General features: G+C 36.1%; 1 protein-coding gene across 1 annotated transcript in view; it reads right to left on the bottom strand.

The window, feature by feature from the left end:
* The window catches only part of cubn (cubilin (intrinsic factor-cobalamin receptor)), an 81,898-nt gene extending 59,349 nt beyond the window's left edge, over window positions 1–22,549 (bottom strand). The window contains exons 1-12 of the mRNA XM_084747165.1: window positions 20,815–22,549; window positions 19,477–19,606; window positions 9,897–9,992; window positions 9,652–9,690; window positions 9,461–9,562; window positions 8,145–8,248; window positions 7,403–7,529; window positions 5,429–5,597; window positions 3,671–3,802; window positions 1,637–1,732; window positions 1,369–1,493; window positions 120–312 (exon numbers count right to left, since the gene is read on the bottom strand). Of these exons, the coding sequence (XP_084603291.1) occupies window positions 120–312; window positions 1,369–1,493; window positions 1,637–1,732; window positions 3,671–3,802; window positions 5,429–5,597; window positions 7,403–7,529; window positions 8,145–8,248; window positions 9,461–9,562; window positions 9,652–9,690; window positions 9,897–9,992; window positions 19,477–19,606; window positions 20,815–20,936 (1,435 nt within the window). The 5' untranslated portion in view covers window positions 20,937–22,549. The remainder of the gene's footprint in view (window positions 1–119; window positions 313–1,368; window positions 1,494–1,636; window positions 1,733–3,670; window positions 3,803–5,428; window positions 5,598–7,402; window positions 7,530–8,144; window positions 8,249–9,460; window positions 9,563–9,651; window positions 9,691–9,896; window positions 9,993–19,476; window positions 19,607–20,814) is intronic.
* Between the last annotated feature and the right edge of the window lie 25 nt (window positions 22,550–22,574).

Below are 22,574 nucleotides of genomic sequence, written 5' to 3'. Positions count from 1 at the left end.
ATTTATCATTGTTGTAGATCTACAAGGTAAAAACAAAAAAAGTTGAGTTGAGTTTCATCTCTCCCCACTTCTGTCCTTCACCCTCTCCATCCCTCTGTGTCTTCTTGTCCTGCTGGTACCTTGTTGTGCATTCTGGCAGAGTGGGCCAGTCCACTGGGCAGTGCAGGTACAAGTGAATCCATTAACGCCGTCGGTGCAGGTTCCTCCGTTCTGACAGGGGTTGCTCAAGCATTCGTTGATGTTCTGGTCACAGTTGACACCTTGCCAGCCAGAGTCACAGTTGCAGATGTAGCCAGGAGCTGAGGTGGTGGCCTGTGATAGCAGCAGTGCACTTGTCACAAATTCATCAGTTTGATCTTGATTGATTCTGGAAAATCATTATTACAAAAGCAAGGCAGAATTTATCAATCACTCAGACTCATTCATGTCCATATTAGGGATTTAAGTGAAAACTGAAATGTGTTCAGGAGTGTTCAGTGTTCAGTGTTAACTTATTGAAGCACATTTCATTTCACCTCTAGGGAGTGCCACTAATGTGAAAAGTTGATATCTTATAATTGGCTGTCTGTATTCATATGAAAATTGTTTCACATGATCTTGGGTCATGACTCAATCGAGGCATGAGTTTTAGAAGTAATTGATTTAAGTGTGCAGGACCTATCACAAAAAATCTAAAGTCACAATCCAAACTTCAAAAATTCATTCATATGTCCTACAGAGCTAAAATTTCTTCATCACATCTGCTATTGTGACAAAAGTTTGTCTGTTTACACCCTGTGATCAATTCAAAAGTCCATCACTCTATATTTTTATAAATATGTAAAATCAATTAACTTCTATATCTCCACAAGACTTCATTCAAATGTGAGTAAAATCAACACAGATGTTCAGCAAATGGTCAACATCAGGAGTTTCAAATTGTGTTCAGATCAGTGAGTCCACAGTGATATTTAATATTTTACTGTATTTTGTACTGTATGCATATTTTCTTTTTTGCTCAATGAAACGTCACAAAAATATTTAACAAAACACCTGAAACCAGCAGATGATGTGTGATTTTTTTTCTCAGAATTTTATCACCAAGATTTTAACTTTTGAAAGTGTTTTAAGTTTCAAACAATAAAAATGTTCCAGTTTTGCACATCTGATGTGATTGGTCAACTTGAAAGTGGGCGTGTAGAAAAAAACCTCTCCCCAGTGGTTCAGTCTGTAAGTCACCTTCTCATGAGTCTGTGTTGTATGTCGTCTCAGTGCTTGTTTCTTCATCATCCAAATACTCACAATCTGCTTGGACCTGTTCATTTCTGCTTACAGTGCTATTTATTATTAGTATTACCATACAGCTTTATCCTTTGAAATGACACTCACCACACACTGCCCATGGACACATGGGTTGTTTGTCTGACAAATGTTGCTGGTCTGGGTGCAGCCACTCGGTCCATAACCATTACCTACATATCCTGGAGGGCAGGTACATATTGGGAGGCTTGTGCCTGGTGGATGTTGGAGGGAGCAGAAGAAGAATACATATTCATATCTCAGCAATGACTGTAAAATGTACATTTTGTAGAGATTTTGCAGATTTTGCAGCAATTCCTAATGAGAGACACTGATAAAATCATGAATGTGTTTTTACCTTGGCTGGAGGAGCAGGTAGCTAATGGGTGACAGCCTCCGTTGTTGGTATCACAGACATTGATCTGGGTGCATGCTCTGCCATCACCCTGATAGCCTGCAGGAACACAAGAGTTCTCTTCAAAATCACACTGATGATGAAAGTTTCTTGTGATTTCTGCTTATACTGGTCAGATTGTAGCCAGTCGTGGACAAAGTACTCAACCCCAGTACTTGAGTCAAAGTATCGATACTCCTGGTCAAATATTACTCAACTACAAGTGAAAGTTGATCAGTCAAAATTTTACTTGAGTTAAAGTACTAGAGGTCTTGCTTTTAGAAATACCTAAGTATTCAAAAGTACATGTTTTTAAAAATACTTAAGTATTCAAAAGTACAAATTACAAAGTACATTTTCTAACATCAATACATTGCTGTATTGTTTTCATGATGCATTTACAGAACCTTGTAACTCTCTGAAACCATCTAATGATGCACTGACCTGCTTGTAGAACCTCTCTGCTACACAAAGTCTATAGAAACACCTATAAAAACTTTAGCATAGAAATACAATCAAAAACAAAAAGGACAGCTATTGTCATTTTGTGATGTAACTGTATTAAAATCACATCATAAAATTATATTGAAGCCGACTGTAAGGAGTTCTTTAAGTCTGTTAAATAACTGAGATTTCTTTCTGTCTTCAGAGGCAGTATATACATGAATTACGTGGTATTTTTCACCCCGATAAAAACAATCCAACTTTAAAAGCTACCTGGAATAATGAATAATTATAATAACATCTTGAGATTTAATTTTGTCTTTCTCCTGCCGTCACCATTACCGCTTTTTGTTTGAATGACAGAGGGAGAATTTGCTTGTTCTTGTTACAGAGCGCCTGGATGATGTATTTCCACTTTTACATCCGTCCCATTTGAGAGGAGCTACTGTGATTGGTTTCCTTTTGTGAGGAACACAGCATGTGACCAATTGCATCAAAAACACCAACAGCTGACTTCAAAGCTGTGCTTAGTCAAAAAGTAACAGCAACCTTACTAGAATTGTAGTGGAGTTTCCAAAAACAAAAAAACAACACTCAAGTAAAGTACAGATACTCAAAAAATGTACTTAAGTACAGTACTCAAGTAAATGTACTTCACTACTGTCCACCACTGATTGTAGCTTTTTGTGGTGGCGCTCTGGAAAAACTAAATGTAACTATGGTTCTGTGAATTCTGAATGACTGGCAGAGTTCATTGTCATTCAAAACACTGATGAGAAGAAACAGAGAGGACTGCTGGGAGTCAGGCTCCTTCGTTATTTGTGTCACAAACATCACATGTGATTTTGATGATATAAGGCAGGGGTCTGCAACCTGTGGAGCTCTTTAGCTGCTTTCCAGTGGCTCCCTGTGGTCTTGGCAAAAAATTACCTGAAATTTTGAAATTTCTTTCTTTTATTTTTCAATTTCATTTTCAAATTTTTGAAATACATTTTTTTTTGAGTTTCTAAAACTCAAAGATTCAGGTTTATCTAAAGAAGAAAAATAAATAATTTCATCTAAAGACTATAGGTTGTGAAATGTTTTAAAGGTTATTCCAAAGCTCAAGAGTTTAAGTTGGACTCAAAACTCAAAAATCTATTGCAGTACCTTGGCTTGAAATGTTGTGTTTTTACAGTGTAAATTGATTCTTACTAACTGTAAAAATATCTAGCCTACACATTAAAAAATATTTTGTCAACTAAAATGTGAGTCATAGCCAAGATCTATGACCTTTTCCTCTAAGTTTTGACAGTGGCTCACCTTCTTGAGTCTCCATAAGCTGCTATAGACTCCAAATTGTTTTTCAAGAAAGAAATGTCCTCAGGGAAAAGAATTTAATAGTTGCAGCTCCAGACAGAATTTTTAAATCTTTTTTTTTCCCCAAAAATTGTCTTTTTTTATTCTAAAGGTTGCAGACTGGTATAAGGCCTGACCTCCTGTGCATGTGCATGATGGATATCCAGAATTTATGGAACTATAGTTATGTTTCTTGCTGGTTCTCTCTTCTCATACCTGGAGGGCAGGGGCCACAGTGGAAGGAGCCCATGGTGTTAAGGCATTGCACCATGGGAGCAGTGGAGCAGCCGCCATTGTTGGTCAAACATTCATCTACATCCTGACAGCTGTAGCCATTTCCTTGCCAACCTGTGACATATTAGAAGTGATTAGAACAACTTATTCTCCTCTTACTCAGGCTGTATGAGAAGCCACAGGTTGTGTCCACACAAACACAAACATACAAAGTCACTGTGACTGTCTCATTTTTTTCGGTATAATTTGTTATCCAGAGCAAGAATAGCAACCTGTCATTCCACCAGGAAAAGGGCTTAAGCAAAATCAATACAAAAAATATAAACTGAAGCAGGATAGGCAGAACTAGTTAACTGATCAATCTATCATGACCCATAAGATGGAGAGGACCGCTGACTTACTTAGTCTGCAAGACAACCTTTGGGATCACATAGGCAAGATGCAAGAGGGATTTATAATAACCATCAATAATAAATAGTAAATTACTAGTTAATTAAACTTTCATTAATAGTTATTTCACTGTTTGTAATGTTGTAATTTAGATTGTTTGACATGTTTTTATTTACTGTTGATGAGTGCTGGTCACCCTCAAAGGAAAAATAAAGTAAAAATTTGCTGGTGGGGGCCTTCCTCCTTTCATCCTCCTTTCCTTATTTTCAGCCTTGTGACTGACAATGCTGAGATTGGCTGTTGTTAAAAAAAAGGGATTGGATGTTGTAAGCCTCCCCTGTGAATAGAATTTATATTTTATATTACACAAACTTATGATAAAATAGCAGAAATGCTAGCATTACCAATAGTGAATATTGTTATTATATTGTCAGTGTTTGTTACAGTAAATAAAATACATATTCACTAGCAATCAATTTACCATTTATTATTTGGGGTTATTATGAAGTCAGTTCCTCTAGGATTTGTGGACTGTTTGATGATGATGATGATGATGATGATGATGATGATGACTGTTTGTTTGGCTGACTCTAATAAAAATCTGCTTTAATTGTAGATAAGGAAGTTCACCTGGAGCATAATCCACAAAGAGCTAAGAAAAAATTGTGAATGATAAATTACTGAGTTGCTTCACTGAGATGTACATGTGTGATGTTTGCATAAAGGACTACTGTGACTGGTAGGACTCACAGGAAGCAACAATCAGTGGTCAAATTTGCAGAAAAGTCGCAGAGATTGGAGAAATTTGCAAGATTGGACAGAATTCACAGGGATTGGTTGAATTTGTATTAATTGTTGTGATTGCAGCATCACAAAGAGTGTTATTAAATTTAACTTCCTTTTCTAACTGGACCTCCAGATGCAGCAGCAGCTGTGAGTTGATCTGTTGTGTTTGGCTGGACTCTCTGTGAGTGACTGTCCCCTGGCTGTGTGTGTTTGGCACAGTGTCTCACCTACAGTTTTCAGAGTGGCTCTTTTTTATTAATTATGTATTTCATCTCTATTTGTGGCTTATATCAGCACTCTAGGAGGCATAGGGGCATAGTGGTGGCCATAAATTACATGATTTTAGATTTTGGGGGTGAGGAAGGGGGGCAAACCCTAAAGTAAGGAGGCAGCCTCTTAATGTTCCAAAACTGTAAATTGTTAGCAATATTTATTCCTGCTCCAACCCTATTTTCTAGATTTTACTATACTGTGCTAAGATGCCTTGTGTGCTTCTGGTCCCAAAGAGCCAAAGTCAGTTAGCCAACCACAGAGCCGAGTGTGACTTGTGTTGTTGAGTGTTACCAGCAGGACAGGCTCCACAGTAGAAAGATCCCTGCGTGTTGTAGCAGGCCACAGGAGGGTTGGTGGAACATGGTTTGTTTGGGAGGTTGCACTCATTGACATCAGTCACACAGGCCGGATTCATGGCTGAAGCCTCCCAGCCGCTGTCACAGATACACTGGTATTTAGGCTGTTTATTGGGAAAAAAACATCCCAGTGTGAAAACTGTGTCAACCAAAATCATACCTACAGTCCACAGGAATCATGGAAATGAAATAATACTGGATTGTGATATAAGATGAGCTGTTTGAAAGTATATGCCATGACATGCTCAAATGGAAAAAGGTTAGTATTTTACTAGCATTTCCAATTCATATATGCAGGACTTCTTGTACTCTCTCTGATCTCTGCATCACAAATGAAGGAGGTGTCAGAATGTAACTGATTTCACTAATATCAACAGCCACTGTCAATACAAGATCTAAACACTTGTATTCACTTTGACATATTTTCCTGTCCTGTTCTCGACTGCTGGTTTTATACCTTACAAAAATTATATTCACTAATAGTGTAAAATGTTGAAATCAGATGGAATGAATGATTGAATTTGGGATATTTATTGTTGTATTTTTGCTTTATTCTACGTTTATACTCCATACCACACTGTTGTCTAGATCAAGGGTCTGCAACCTGTGGCTCTGGAGCCACATGTGGCTCTTTAGCTGCTTTCCAGTGGCTCCCTGTGGCTTTGGCAAAAAATATATGGAAATGAAGAAGTTATTTCTTTTTCTCCATTTTCACTTATCATTGTTGTAGAGCTACACTGTAGAAATTATAAAGTTGAGAGAACTCAAACTTTCTTAAGTTTAGAAAAAAAAATCTAACTACAAACCTTTTGCTGAGATCATTAACTTTTTTTCTTTGGATAAACTTAAATTTACTGAAGTAAACTGAATGATGAATGAATGAAAGTGAATGATGGTTAAAATTTTATTTTTTATTTTCAGTTAAAACCATTTAATTCTCAGCTCACTGTGACCAATTTTGAAATGTGTTGTTGTTGTTTCTAAAACTCCAAGTTACTCCAAGTTTATCTAAAGAAGAAAAGTTAATTATCTCAACTAAAAATTATAAGTCGAAACTCAACAATCTATGGCAGTACCTTGCCTTGAAATGTTGAGTTGTCTCAACTATTTTTTACAGTGTAAATTCATTCTTTCATACTTTAACTGTAAAAAATATATAGCCTATACACCAAAGAATACTAAAATGTGTGTCATAGCCTACATTTATGGCTGGGTACCTTTTCCTCTAAATTTGACAGTGGCTCGTCGTCTTGATTTTATGGATACCAATTTTTAAAAAGAAAAGTCCTCAGGGAAAAAGAGAATTTAACAGCTGCGGCTCTAGATTTTTTTTTTTTTTTTTTTTTTTTTTGTCCAAAAGTGTCTCTTTTGATTGTGAAGGTTGCAGACCCCTGATGAAGAGAAGCAAAATAAAACTGAAAAAAAAAAAAAAGAACGAAACTGAAAGCCTTTGGACCTCCATGGACTACTGGTACACAACCTTATGTTGTGCTGCTTCCAATCAAATGTACAGTGTGTCTTGTCTCTGTTGTCCTGTTGTGTCATGAATATCTTGTATTTTGTAAAGGTTTACCACACCTACCATCTTATTTAAATTCTTCTTCTTCTTCGTTGTTTCTGTCTGTCATTTTTTCTTCTAGAGCTTTTTTATTTGCTTCATATTTTTCTTCTTATCATTTCATATCATCCCCCTGTGTGAGACCTGTGCTGTAAAACTTAAGGTTCTGAATCTAAATATTTAGACCCAAAATCACAATCACTAATTGTAATTGCATTTTGATTTGCTTCAATTTATAACTGGGGGAGACCCAGTTATATATGTGCTATGTCAAATCAAATCAAAAATCTTCTCTATCTTTTGCCCCGTATTTTTAAATATATTAGGAAGGGTGGTAAAGTGAGTGGTTACCTGTCCAGGTGTGACTCGGTCTGCATCAATACATGTTCCATGTACACACAGGTCCTGTGCTGCATTCCTGCAGTCATCATAACGCACAGTGCAGAGAGTCCCAGACCATTCAGGAGAACACGTACAACTGCACACAAACACAAACTGTATTACTAACAAGGAGAAGGATCATTGGGACCTAAAACACAGAAATACACTGTGTGCTTTAAGCTTCTTTAGTAAATGCTGAAAAAATATAACCCTCAGATATTTTGTGCTGTCTTAACTAACATGAATTATTTTGACAGTATAAAGGACAGGTGAAATCAGCAGAGCTAAACAAGAAGAAGAAATTCCATTTTTCACTCTATTATTTTTCATACTTACAAAGGCCCAAAATACACACACATGCACAAACAGGACCTATGTACACAGACCGGAGAGAGTGAGGGGGCTATGCACACACCCACACACACACATATGTATAGCAGTTAGGGATTTGGCATCCCTCCAACTACGAGTCCACATTCTATACTTTAGTCTGTGTGGGACTTGAACCTGCGACCCTATGATTTCCATGTCAAGTCCTTACTGACTGAGCTACTGCCACCCTCAAAACTAAAACTAAACTTATTTGTTCTCACCTCTTTTTTTCCACAAAGCGCATATCTTTCTTTGTTTTGACATATGGTTACAAGTCCCAACAAACATCAAACAACATTAAGTTGGAATACCAGAGCATTATGGGAAGTTTAAGACATACGTGAATGATCCAGGGGTGTTGACACAGGTGGCTCCATTCTGACAACCCTGAGCTGCTCCAGAATACACCTGACATTCATTCACATCTGTGGCACAGTTAGGACCCTGACACACACAGACACAGACACACACACACACACACAGAGAGAGAGAGAGAGAGAGAGAGAGAGAGAGAGAGAGAACACAAACACCTGATTCAGAAAATAGATGGGACAAGACTTGAATTATTCTAGAATATGACATCACTGAACCAGAACAGAACACAGAATTCAGAAGAATTATGAGTCATTTTAATGTATATTTAAAGTTTTTATATCAGGCTCTATTATCTATGATTCATATTTTTGTCACTTTATTATTTATGCAAATATTTTTTAATAAATGTAAATATCACTCATTCTTGAGAATTTCCATCTGATGGAAAATCTGACGGACTTGATGAAATGCTTTTCATTTCCCAGCAGAGTCATAGTCAGCAGCCATTTTATTTTTTAAAGTATTCACACCTTTTTTAAACCAAGAAGTGAGACAGGGGTCCTTAGGGTATAGCTAACCCTTTCTATGCCTGATTAAATCAGGTTTTTCTTGACAGAAATCTTGGACACAACTTTTACAAGTCAACAAATTTTCATAAAAAAAGTCCACTTTAAAACAAAGATGATTATAAGAGCACATTTATATACCTGTGTTATCAAAAGCTATTTTTTTAGATTTTGAAGGCTTTCAACACATTTTTAAACAGCTTGAATTTGTTAATTCTTGTCTGGTACAAGGTTGTTTTCTGACACAGAGACACTTAAAAAATTAAAGCAAACCAAGATATTTCATAAATTACATATATTTCATATATATGAATCCTTAAAGATATATTTTTAGATCAGAGTCTTGGTATTAATAAGATTTTTTGGCAGGATGTGATTTCTCCCAACTCTAAATGAATGACATAAGCCTATATTATGTTATAGTATGATCATCTGAATGAAAGTGACTGTAAGGTTCCATGTAGAAGTCTGTAAGAAAATAATGTTGCCCTTTGGAAATGTACCTTTTACCACTGGCAAGTGTATTACTAATGTGTCAGCGGACTACCTTTAAATTAATCAAATAAAAAAACAAACAAAAAAAAACTGAGACACAGAAAACCTGAAGCCAAATAGCATTACAGGAGAAATATTATTTGGTCGTATTTAGGATTTTAAGCAGCATACCAGCATCACTAATACCAACTGGTATTGATTAATGCCTATAAATATAAGTAAATGCATAGCCATATTTAATAATAAGCAATAATAACGTAACAGACAGTGTGGAACTCACAGCCCAGTTGCTGGGACACACACAGTGATACGAGTTGAGTAAATTCAGACATGTTCCTCCATTCTGACAGGGATTACTGCTGCAGGACACCCTCTGGACTGTCTGCAGGAGGAAAGACGGGAGAGACAGGACATGTATGGTACAGTCTTCAGTTCAAGCCATTACACACAAATAAGTCTTAAATGTCTTACCAGCTCAAGTGTTGTCACTTTAGTCTCAAGTGTTGTCACCTGGAAAACAAAGAAAGAAGTGCAGAGAATATGTTTGATCTTGTAGAGGGCATTTACAATAAGAAAAAGTTTTTTGGGCAGATCAGTTCTAAGAGCTTTTATTCATTTTGACAGCATTAAGATGATTCACACAAAAATATGGAGGGAAAATGCAACCAATCTGAATGAACTAAATAAAGTAACAGGAGCAGCCTATAAAGTCCTACCCTGGTATCCAGCTGGCTTAGTTTGTTGGTGACATCAGGGGGAACTGCACCTCCATGAGCCTTAATGTCATCAATCTCATCTTTGTTGGATTTGATCTGAAATCAGACAGTTCATGCACAGACACTTCAGTTTCAAAGTGGACAAACATGTTATAAAGAGCAAGAAATGTGGGATCAAGTCATTGTTTTGCAAATCACAAGTCCCAAGTATTTGCACTCAAGACTTAAGTCAAGTCCAAAGTCAAGACTGACAAGTTCCAAATCCTAAACTTTGGAGTCCTCAACATGTCATAATGTGCTCTTCTCCAAATGTAATGTCATGTTAACAACAGAGCCTTGACTTTCTATCCTTTGTGCAACTTCAAATATTGAAAGAAGTTAGAAGTTGTTGCATCTCTGTCTGTAATTTTTGACCAGCATGTTTTGCATACTGCAAATAGTGTTTTGTGTCATTTTTTCCAACTGGATTTCAGTGACATAACGTTAGTTCTTCATGATTCTGTCCTGCATGAATGAATGAATGAATGAATGAATGAATGAATGAACATTCTATTTTCATGTCTGGTCATTCTAATGACACACCCCACATGGGTTTATTCAGACTCATTAACTACAAACAAAAACACTGTGACCTGTCAGTCCATCGTCATCAAACATCACAGTACACCAGCATCATCCAGGCATAAACATCATTCAAATATAAATTATAATCTCACTCAAATATCACACAAGGAGATATCCCACAATACAAACTCACTACAAACACACAAGCACAGCTTCACACACAAAACAACCAAACACTCATTATTTGATCCATTCCGCAGTCCATATATATATATATATATATATATATATATATGTATATATATATATATATATATATATATATAATTCTAACAAATTTATCTATCATATATTACTTTTCTCCTTTGTTCCCGTGCTTTAAAAAGAAACTCAGAAAATGCAAAAACATTATCAAAAATATATTTAATTAAAGCTCTATTCTCAAAATCTTTCAAATAAGAATCAACTTGCAACTTGACTGGATGCTGTCAGATCGGTTCAAACAAAGAGGATCTGGATAATTAAGTGTCAGCTTGCTGAGAATGAATAATATTAAAGTTACAGTTCACCACAAAATAAATTTCAGTCATTATCTACTCACCCTCATGCCGACTGAGGGTTGGATTTATTTTGTTAATCTGCAAAACTGTGCTGGAATTTCACAGAAAAACAGTGTTGCAGAATCTCCCAAACAATGGAAGTGAATGGTGACCAATTCTCAAACGTAAAAAATAACTAAAACATAAAATGCTTCTATACTGCTCATCTGGTGTAATCCAAGTCTCATAAAGTCACAACATGCCATTTGCTCAAAGTCACAACACACACACCCAGTTCAGACAGTGTGCATGTGCACATGAACGTGGCTCCAAGGATCTACAGTGAAGATTCAGGCTAAAAACATGGTGGAAATAACATTTTTAGTCAACTTGGCATGTTGGTGTTTTAAGAGACTTTGAATACACCAGATGATGTATGTATGATGGTGTTTTATGTTTTTATTCTGTTGTTTTGTTTTGTTTTTTTCATCTGAAAACTGGTGACCATTCACTTCCATTGTTTGGTAAATGCTGCAACACTGTTTTCCCATAATACTCCAGCAGTGTTTAATGGCCTAAAAAAAAATAAACCTAACCTTCAGTCGGCATGAGGGTGAGTTCATTTTTGGGTGAACTTTGCCCTTAATGTAAGTTGATACAGCAAATGAGGATAAGATTAATTGTGGATTCACACAGTTTAAATGACAGACTGTTCCATCTTTGGGCCTAGGGGGAAGGTATCAGGTATTTTCAAAAGGCTCAAGTCCAAATGAAGTCATTGGTGTTAGAGCCCAAGTTGAGTAGCAAGTGTTTTTTGATTCTGTAGAGCCAAATTTTCAGTCTTGAATTGTCAGATGTCTTTCCACACCGCTCAATGCTAGAGAAAGGTCTGGCTTCACACATGCACATTCTGCTATAGGGGAAAAACACCTTGCCTTGTTTGCATTTCTTTCAACCAATCACAATTGTCTTGGGCAGAGCTAAGTCCAAGATACAGTGATGGTGCTGCTGCAAAATAGTGTTGAGAGGGAGCTTGCTTTGGTGGAACATTTACATGTTGGTGCTAATTCGCCGTTTTCAGCATGTAGGCTGCAGCTCAGAGGTTTTTTGTTTTTTCCTGGGGACTTTGAAAACGTAGATGCAGAGGCCGCAATGCTGCTTGGAGTGAGCAACCAATGGCAGGACTCATACCAGCAGTGTGCATCCGGTGAGTCAGACTATCAAATTCTAGACTGAGTCCACACCTCTGCAAGAAAGTCTGCACAGGGAGGAGCACAGACTGGAAACAAACACAGGACCTTCACACAGGAGACTGGGGTTCAGGTTGTGTGTGGGGTAAATAATTCATTTTGATTGTTGTAAGAAGTAAAAAACCATGATTGTTACTTAACCCTAACCATGTTTTGTTGCCTGAATGTATCCAAACTGCAAAAAAAGAAAGACTATGTGCAGATTACAGTAGGGCAGCACAATTAACCACAATCACAGTAAAACTGAAGCATGGCCAAATGCAATATCCAAATCACTGAACCAGAATTGCAGTTTTTTGAAAAAGGAAAAATGTGGGAAAACAAGATTATGAGGTACTGTAGAGCTGCATAGATGACCTGGACTAAAAATCTTTTTTCCTGATAAAAGAAAACATGATTGTTTGGTTCAAACCTCAATAATATCACATCATCACAATTTTAATAGTGTTTGTTTTTTTTCCACGGAACATGGAAATTGTAACACAAAACTGATCATTTCCACTAATTTCATTGCATTTCGAAATCACAATTTCAGTCAAATTAATCGCAATATGACTTTTTTTTCTTTTTTTTTTTTTTTTAACCAAATTTTGCAGCCATAGATTGCAGAACTGAATGTTCTGCAACATGCAATCTATATCTGGCCAGTTCTGCTTCCATCATCTGCTGACAATAGTCCATCTCCATGGCAACCCTTCACTGACCTCAGCCACCCTAATGATGAACAGTGCGCAAGAGTAAAATGCTTTGAGAAGGCCTTGACAATGGTGATATCATATGCACACCCAGCCTGCACATGTCAATCATCTGCGTACAGAGAACTGACTCATCAGACAAATGAAGGAGTAAATACAGGAACTGTTGATGAAAGGCTGCACTGTTTAGACATATTCTTGTTTGCTGCCATGGTTGTCTCTGTCTGAGAGAAGGATGGCAGCCTGTGTCTGTTCACAGGCATTGACAATCGCTCCCTGAATAACAAAAGTGTTCCAGATAAACAGCTGAGGTCAGGTTACATTCATACATTCATTTTCTTGGACATTAAAACCAATCTATGAGCTGTTTCAAACCACACCTGCCTTCTACATCACATGTTAGACACCATCAGTAAACCATTAGTGCAGTCACATGCTACAGTTAACAGCTAGCAGGTTAAAACACACCTTACTCACCTGTCATCAGTGGTGGACAAAGTACTCAACCTCAGTACTTGAGTCAAAGTATAGATACTCCTGATCAAATATTACTCAACTACACATGAAAGTTGCTCAGTCAAAATTTTACTTGAGTTATAGAGTTCTTTAGGGATGTCCCGATACAACTTTTTCACTTCCGATGATACCGATATTGCAGCCTTGAGTATTGGCCGATACCGATATCAATCCGATACGATATCAGCGTGAATCATACATACTTTTATTACTTATTTTGTTGTGTGGTATGTTAGAAAAGGCTTGATCAAGTGATGTTACTCAAACAGAGAACAATAGTCAGCAACCAGAGTCACCTATGGATAGAAGTGCTGGAGCAGAAAATGGACTATTTATCAGAGCGCTTATATCTGAGATTTTAGATGCAGTCCGATAAAATCCGATACTCATTTTTTGGCTGATATCGGACTGATATCTGATATCAATATTGGATTGGGACACCCCTAGAGTTCTTGCTTTTAAAAATACCTAAGTATTCAAAAGTACATGTTTTTAAAAATACTTAAGTATTCAAAAGTACAAATTACAAAGTACATTTTCTAATATCACTACATGCTGTATTGTTTTCATGATGCATTTACAGAAGCTTGTAACTCTCTGAAACCATCTAATGATGCACTGACTTGCTTGTAGAACCACTCTGCTACACAAAGTCTATAGAAACACCTATAAAAACTTCAACATAGAAATACAATCAAAAACAAAAAGGACAGCTATTGTCATTTTGTGATGTAACTGTATTAAAATCACATCATAAAATTAGATTGAAGCCAACTGTAAGGAGTTCTTTAAGTCTGTTAAATAACTGAGATTTCTTTCTGTCTTCAGAGGCAGTATGTACATGAATTATGTGGTATTTTTCACCCCGATAAAAACAATCCAACTTTAAAAGCTACCTGGAATAATGAATAATTATAATAACATCTTGAGATTTAATTTTGTCTTTCTCCTGCCGTCACCATTACTGCTTTTTGTTTGAATGACAGAGGGAGAGCTTGCTTGTTCTTGTTACAGAGAGGACCTGGATGTCGTATTTTCTTCTTTTACATCAGTCCCATTTGAGAGGAGCTACTGTGATTGGTTTCCTTCTGTGAGGAACACAGCATGTGACCAATTGCATTTTAGAAAAGAAAAAACACCAAAAGCTGACTTCAAAGCTGTGCTTAGTCAAAAAGTAACAACAACCTTCCGAGAAATGTAGTAGAGTCAAAAGTACAATATTTGTCTTTGAAATATAGTGGAGTGAAAGTCATAAGTTTCCAAAAAAACAAATACTCAAGTAAAGTACAGATACTCAAAAAATGTACTTAAGTACAGTACTCAAGTAAATGTACTTCACTACTGTCCACCACTGCCTGTCATAGATCTACTTTGTCACACTGAGCACCCACTACTGTCAGTAAATTCCACAGACATCTACACTACGTATGTTAACACCCTCTGTTTTGCACCCCAACATTGTACATGCCATATATTTACCATCCAATCAAAATCTATTTACACAGCACATATACAAACAACAGCTGACCAAAGTGCTGCACAATCAAAATGTAGCAAAAACCATAAAAACAACACAATAAAAACATAAAACCATAAATAGCAAATCATATGAACAACACAGTGAAAACAAGGTCCAGTTTAAAACTCTGAACTCTTCCTGAGATAAATCACAGTCTTGTGTTGCTCTCTACTGTCAACAAAGTGCTGTAGCATGTAAAAGATGAAATGACTAATTTCAAGAGAAAAGAAACTGTTTTTTTTTCTAAACCACCACCAAACTGACCAAAACTAGATTAAAACAAACAACAACCACATTACTAACTAAAACTGATGTAACTTATTCAGTGGGGATAGTTTGATAAGTTACAGCAGCAGCAGTGCTTATTAATAATATTACATGTGTAACAATAAACACAGATGAGTTTACAAACTGATTCAGGTCACCTGATCAAACTCCACCAAAGGGCTTTAGTTTTTGAGACACCCATATCCCAGGTAAAACAACATGTTGAATAAGTTGAATATGTCTAGTTTGTGAAATGGGTGATTGTATAAAACTATTTTACTGGAAAATTATTTTTTGGTTATTTGGATCCTCCTTAAACCAAAAACAGTGAAAACTTAAACTTTTTCAAAAGGCACAATATCTGCCTTATCACATGTATCTCTACAAATGTTGGACAGAATGATACTAAATTTGACAGACAGTTATTGCATGCAATAAAGATTTCATCAAAATTGTTTTCTATCTTTGAAATGTATACATCTAAACAGACATGTATTGTAGGCAGAAATTGAATATGAAATTAAAAATAAAAAAGGTATGTAAGGTATGTCTGTCATTATTAAATGAAGGAGACCAATGATGAGAAATTGCAGTTTTACCCTTTTAATTTTGTATTTGGCTATAATCGATAAGAACAATCAGTCAAAGTGAAAGGACTTGCCCATAGTCATGAACTTACAGTCTGAATCTGCAGCTCCCTTCAGCTTTACAGAGCTTTTACTGAGTTTCAGCTCATTGTTTAGCTGTTGGGACACATTTTTGGTCCACCCTCTCAGGATTTTGTTGCATCATTTTGAGTGGAGCAGTGTTGTTTTCAGAGAAAACAGAGCTAAAAGAGAGTGGAATTAGCCCAAAAGCACCACTCCAAACTTTTGATAATGTTGCTCCATAACTGCTGGATTTGTAAATAAAAATTTGCCCGATAAACCCTAAAGTTGATGATGATTTGATTTTACTTCATGAATATTTTTCTGAAAGTTTTCTTGCGTCCCAAGATGGTTTCACATAAATGACAAAAGACAATATTTAAGCAAACAACAAAACAATATTGGTATAGTTACTGTAGGTTTTAGCTTGATAGAGGGCAACCAAACACTGCATCTGTGTCTCTGTTTTGTACAATCAATTTCCTTTTTATTTATATTAAACCTTTCAATTTTTGTTTCAGTTTATTTTGAGCTTTTTCAGTGCAGTCATCAACCCATCAAAAGTCCTTCCATTGTATTTCCTTTAAAAACAAGACAGAGGTTCGCCTGCAGCACACAGACCAATATTGCTCAATACTGATTATTTGCTCATAGTGTTTTTAACTGAGTGATGATTTTAAACAATAAAACTCAACCACTGTTCGTACATCTCATGATTTTAGAGTTCTGTATCTGTATACATTTTACAATCATACAGATAAAATAAATGCACACTCAGGACTCAATAAACATGAATTTAAGTTTGTGTGTGTGTGACTGTGTGTTTTACTGCTGTACAGTTTTGACCGTCATCATCATCCACTGAATCCACCTGCATGACCACTGATCTTTGGTCCTCTCCAAACTGCTGTGTTTGTTTCCTGACTTGTTAATTATTCATCATCTTGTGTGAGGAGCAGCAGGTTTCCAGTATGTGTAAAAGTTGATAAGAAGTCATAATGAGTCAGTTAAATTTACTGAAACAGGAGCAATTATTTTTGTGTGGATAAGGTAAATATTTTGCTGTTGGTGACGTGCTGGGAATACAGGCAGATCAAGTTTCAGCAAGCCAAACATCATAGATTAGACCAAAATAACTTAAGTACTAGAAATTAAAATAACTAAACATGACAATATAAGCAGAACATTTTAGAATTAGAATTAGCAGCTATAAGGGTTGGACACCAAACAATGGTCAGGAGCTGGAAAGTGACTCCTGCAACTCCTGTTCAGAAACATGTGACTCTACTAGTGGAGGGCTGTTTTATAGGAAGAAAGCTACATTCAAATCTCAGTAGATTTTTCAGAAGTTAAATACTCTGGGTCATATAGTTCAGCTAGTTAATTACAAACTACATATACATAGTGTTTTCATGACATTTTTGCCATTAGATATCTCACAATGTCACAGCTCACTGGCCCATTTGTAATTTGCTATTTCATTCATCAAATCACTTGTATTTTTAGACAAACATGTCTGCGACCGAATACTCAACAGCTGCTTCCTGTCCTGTCCTTAAAACACATCTTCAGGCTGTCTGAGTGAGGACTGGCCAGCCATAATCCCTACATGAAACACTGCTCAGTGTCAGTTCAGTTCACCTCTGTGGAACAATATGAGATTCCACACTCAGATTGTGATCATTCCCTCTGATGTAGTTTGGATGTAGTTGAACTACTTCTTGATAGTTTTACTTTCACAAGCTAATTTTTGTGGAGTAGTTTAGATGTAGTTTAACTACAAACACCTATTCAAAAAAGTTGGGACGCCAGGTAAAATATATATAAAAATAGCATGCAATCACTGGGAAATCCTTTTTGACCTATCTTCAATTTAATAGAGTATGAAGATATTTAATGTTTAAACTTATAAACTTTATTGGCTGTTGTAAATGTACATTTATTGTGAATTTGATGCCTCCAACATGTTTGTTAGAAGTTGCCTCAGGAGCATATTTACCACTGTGATACATCAGCTTTTCTCAGTCAGTGTTTGGAAACTGAGGACACTGGTTGTTGAAGTTTTGAAAGTGAAATTCTTTCTTATTCTTGCCTGATATACATCTTCAGTTGCTCAACTAGCTGAAGTGTCCGTTGTCCTGTTTTGCACTTCATAATGCACCACACATTTTCAATGGGAGACAGGTCTGGACTGCAGGCAGGTCAGTCTAGTACATGAACTCTTTTACCACAAAGCCACAATGTTGGACACGCCCACAATGTGTCCTGGCATTGTCTTACTGAAACAAGCCTTCCTTCCTTTATAGGGTACATGATTTTAATGTAGTGCTGCCTAAGGGGTCAAGGGTCACAAGTATTCAATCAGGGGTTGAAGTAACTGATTACAAAAACTCAAATTACTGTAATTAAATAGTTTTTTTGGGGGGGTTGTGTACTTTTATGAGCATATTTTCAAGTCTGTACTTTTACTTGTACTTGAGTACTTGGTTATTTTTAAAATCATAATTGCATACTGAGTATAATTTGAATTAATATCCAAACCTTTCATCTGCATTTTTGTGGCCAATCAGGTGATCTGATCACAAAAAGGCCAATGAAAACCAGGACATATGGACGAAAAACACCCCAAAATGCTGCAGCAGGTGCAGGTTTGGCAACACCTTCATATCCACAGTTTGTCCTCACCCCTCAGGGTCTGATACTGAAGCACAAGATATCATTTAGTCTGTGAAATAGTCATAATTTGGTTAAGTTCAGGTACAAAAAAATACTTGGCTAGAATTAGGACAAGACTATATTTGGGGTTTCAGTGACTTTATGTCACTGAATGACTCACAACACAAAAGTCAAGTGACACATGTTAAGTAACTTGCGACACAAATATGATATGACAAAAGTCACGTGGCTCACACAACAGTATGTGCTCTATAGCTTTTAAAGACATTTTGGTTTCACACAGGACATAAACTTGGGTCTCCAGGTGAAAGTCCTGTGTTTGTTTGAGACATCCATCCATGAGGTGTACAGCATTAAATATCAACAGTTAAAAAGTAACTAATACTCTGAGTAGTTTCTCAGGAGAATACTTGTGTATTAAGTATTTTTACTTATCTTTTTATTGAATTATTTTTGTAACACCAGTATTTTTTACATGTAATTGAGTAATACTTTAGCAACGTGACAGTACTTGTACTTGAGTACAGATTTTCAGTAGTCTTTCCATCACTGTATTAAATGTTGGTTTTACACTTTGCCCATTACATGCAGATATTTCTCCAGATTCTCTGAGTATTTCAAGGATATAATGGATAGATGGTGTGATACCTAAATTCTGTGTGAAAACGTTGTTGTTAAAGTGTTGGACTATTTGCCCTGGACGACTGAGTCTGTCGTGGATCTTTCATACCCAATCATGACACAATCACACAATGTGTTACCAAGTCACCTGCCAAAACTGTATCTACAATGAATTCTGTTCAGTTTTCTTGTTTTGCTTGAACTGTATTTGATCTTATTAACCTGTGGACTGTTTCTCCATCATATCAGGTTGTGCTTTGGTAATGAAAAAATGTCTCAAACTTACTTGACTCAAAAGTTGGGTGAGGTCTTCATTACCCACTTTAACCCGGCCTGATGCTGATGTCTGGAAGCGGATTTCTTTATTATCACCAGTGGAGAAGACGAGGTGACCGTTGTCCGACAGCATACGAGGTCTACAGGGTCAAATCATCAAAATTCCATCAACAGACTCTGTGCTCATATTTTCTGTACAGAACAATTGTATTTAGGTCAATTAAATGTCATGGTCATACGGAAATACAGAGGAGGATTAGGGCCACATAAAAAAAATTACCCTAATAAATTTTCTCACATGTAGCCCTTCTCTGAACGCTGACTTTATTCTCAGAATTCCGAGTTTAATCTTTAAACTCAAATAAATATTTCATGAGGCCTCAATCCTTAATAGGTTCAGGATAGATTTTTACAAAAACACAAATTCTATCAGGAGTCAGGAGTTTATTTTGTTAAACATTGAAAATTCATTCCAAAAACTTGTGTTGGATTTCTACATTGGTTCTGGCTTTAAACTCAGATACCAGAGATCTAGAGGTCTAGATATCAAGTCATAGTTCTGAGATTAAAATCTGATTTCTGTGATTAAGATTGATGATAGAATTCTAACTTTATTATCAGACTTTAAAGCCAGATGTTGGAATTCTCAGAATAAAGTTAGTCATATTCTGAGAATAAAGTTAGAATTCTGACTTTATTTTATTATTTTTTTTTTTTTTTTAGTTCTAAATTTAGAGTCAGAACTGTGAGATTAAAATCTGAATTCTGAGATTGACAGAATTTGACCTTTAATCTCAGAACATGACTGACTTGATGATAAAATTAGAATTCTAACATTAATCTTCATCTCAGAAATCAGATTTTACTCTCAGAATTCTGACTTTATATTGACAATTCTTGTACCTGAGTTTAAAGTCAGAATTCTGACACTAAAATCAGAACCAAGACAGAAATCCAAGATAAAACTGGGAATGAGTTTTCAATTGTTTAAGAAAATAAGATTTATATGGAACAAATATAAATGTTACCTATTTACTATTGAACAAATAAAAATATACCAAAACACTGCATATCATGAAATTTTACAGGTGAGATACTAATGCATTTAAAGACTAATGTAACATTATTTTTGGCTTTTGACAGATGTTACTCTCTGAATAACTGGAAGATGGAAAAAATCTAGTGAGTTGAGTCAAATATCAGTGTTAGTCATTCTACAGACCAGCTGCATATAAACTGGATGTGCTATTTCAAGTTTATATATATATAACAAAAGCAACATATAATACTGGTTGAGGCCATCACTATGGAAGACATCCCCCCATTTGATCTCCTAACCCCAACTCACTGGTCGTTACTAATGTCCCTCTGGTTTCGTCTCTGTCCTGTGTCCTTCGGCTCTCCTCGCAGCCCCACCAGAAGGAAAAAGAGTATGAAGAAGAGCCATGACAGCCGCAGTGTCTCAGCCATAGAAAAGAGATGTGTTACCTGGAAACTCAAAACAGCTCTACTGGGGTCTGATGAGCTGTCACACTCTAATGCTCACTGCCAAGACTTTGACCTGACATAAAGTACACCTCATTTTACCAAAGCTGCTTAACTTTACTATTGAATGAGGACGTTCCTCACATGACTGTAGGAGATGAGTAACCTGCCTTATGTGACCTTTCGTGTGAGTGCCTGGTAGATATCAGATGCGGGTTACCACTAAAGTTAAACTTAAAGCTGAAGTTATCCTCATAAACGATTCTAAGAAGATCTTTGAAAGATCTGAGAATATTTTCTGGGGATATTAAACACTACTGGCATGCATCTCTTCAACAGACTGCGTGTGACAGCCATGAAGCAGATGATGAGGACGTGGACAAACAGCAAAATCCATCTAAACTAAAATTATGGTTAACAACAATAGAAAAAATATTAGATTAGGATTTACAAAAAATGAATAAGATCCACCCTAAAGACAGATTTGGTAGAGTCTTTAATTATACTGATAGAACCCAAGATTTGCAGTAGATAGGAACATTTATCTAATTCATTTAGGGATGGAAGTAACTAATTACAAATACTCAAATTACTGTAATTAATTCATTTTTGAGGGGTAGATTTTCAATTCTGTACTTTTACTTGTACTTAAGTATTCATTATTATTATGGTATTCATGTAATCTGCTTGGTTGCTTTTAAAATCATCATCAAATCAATTCATCTGCATTTTTGTTGCTAATAATCTGATCACAAAACAGACCAATGAAAACCAGGACATACAGATGAAAAACACCCAAAATGCTGCAGCAGGTTTGGAATAGGGACGTTAACAGTTATTCATTAATTGATTAATTGCATGTAGGAATTCCACAATTAAAAATGTATTAATTGATTTTTCATCAATAGCTTAGAAACTGTGGTAATTGCACCTCATTTGTTGAATAAGTAAGTTTTTTAGTCTGCAAAAGACTGTTGGAGTTTCACTGGAAGTGTCTTTAACTTTTCTCCCAACTTTAGCCCCAACATGCCAAACTGACTTGAAAGACATCATGTACACCATGTCCTGAATCTTCACACCATCTGAACTGTGTGTGTGTGGTGTGATGAGTATGTATGGAGACATTTAATGTTTTCTGTTGTTTTCTTTTCACCATTCAATTCCATTGTATGGGAGATTCTGCAACACCGTATTCCTGTGAAAATAAACCCCACCTTCAATTGGCATGAGGATTAATAGACAACGCTGAATTTTCATTTTTGGATGAACTATCCCTTTATGCTAACAACAAATTGCTACAAACAAGCTGAAATGAAAAGTGTGGAGCCTTGCTTTAGTGGTGTGCTGACTGGACTGGACATTTGGCCTTAGTCTAAGATGCATTCTAGTTACTGTTATATTAATTATTTTATGATTAAAACCATTCTGTTGAGGACTGAAAATGTTCTTAATTTGCAACTTCTAGTGGATGTATCACTAATACCAGGCTTGACCTCTTGTCCAGGATAAAAATCCTCACCACTTCCACACAATGTACAAAGTACAATCTATATAACCATCTGCATATTATTTACTCCAATGACATCTTATAACACACACACACACACATACACACACATACAC

Source organism: Lutjanus erythropterus, chromosome 21 (assembly GCF_056507025.1).
Source record: "Lutjanus erythropterus isolate fLutEry1 chromosome 21, fLutEry1.hap2, whole genome shotgun sequence".
Lineage (NCBI taxonomy): Eukaryota > Metazoa > Chordata > Actinopteri > Lutjaniformes > Lutjanidae > Lutjanus > Lutjanus erythropterus.
The sequence above is the reverse complement of the archived record's forward strand: the minus strand, read 5'-3'. Positions and strand labels throughout refer to the sequence as shown.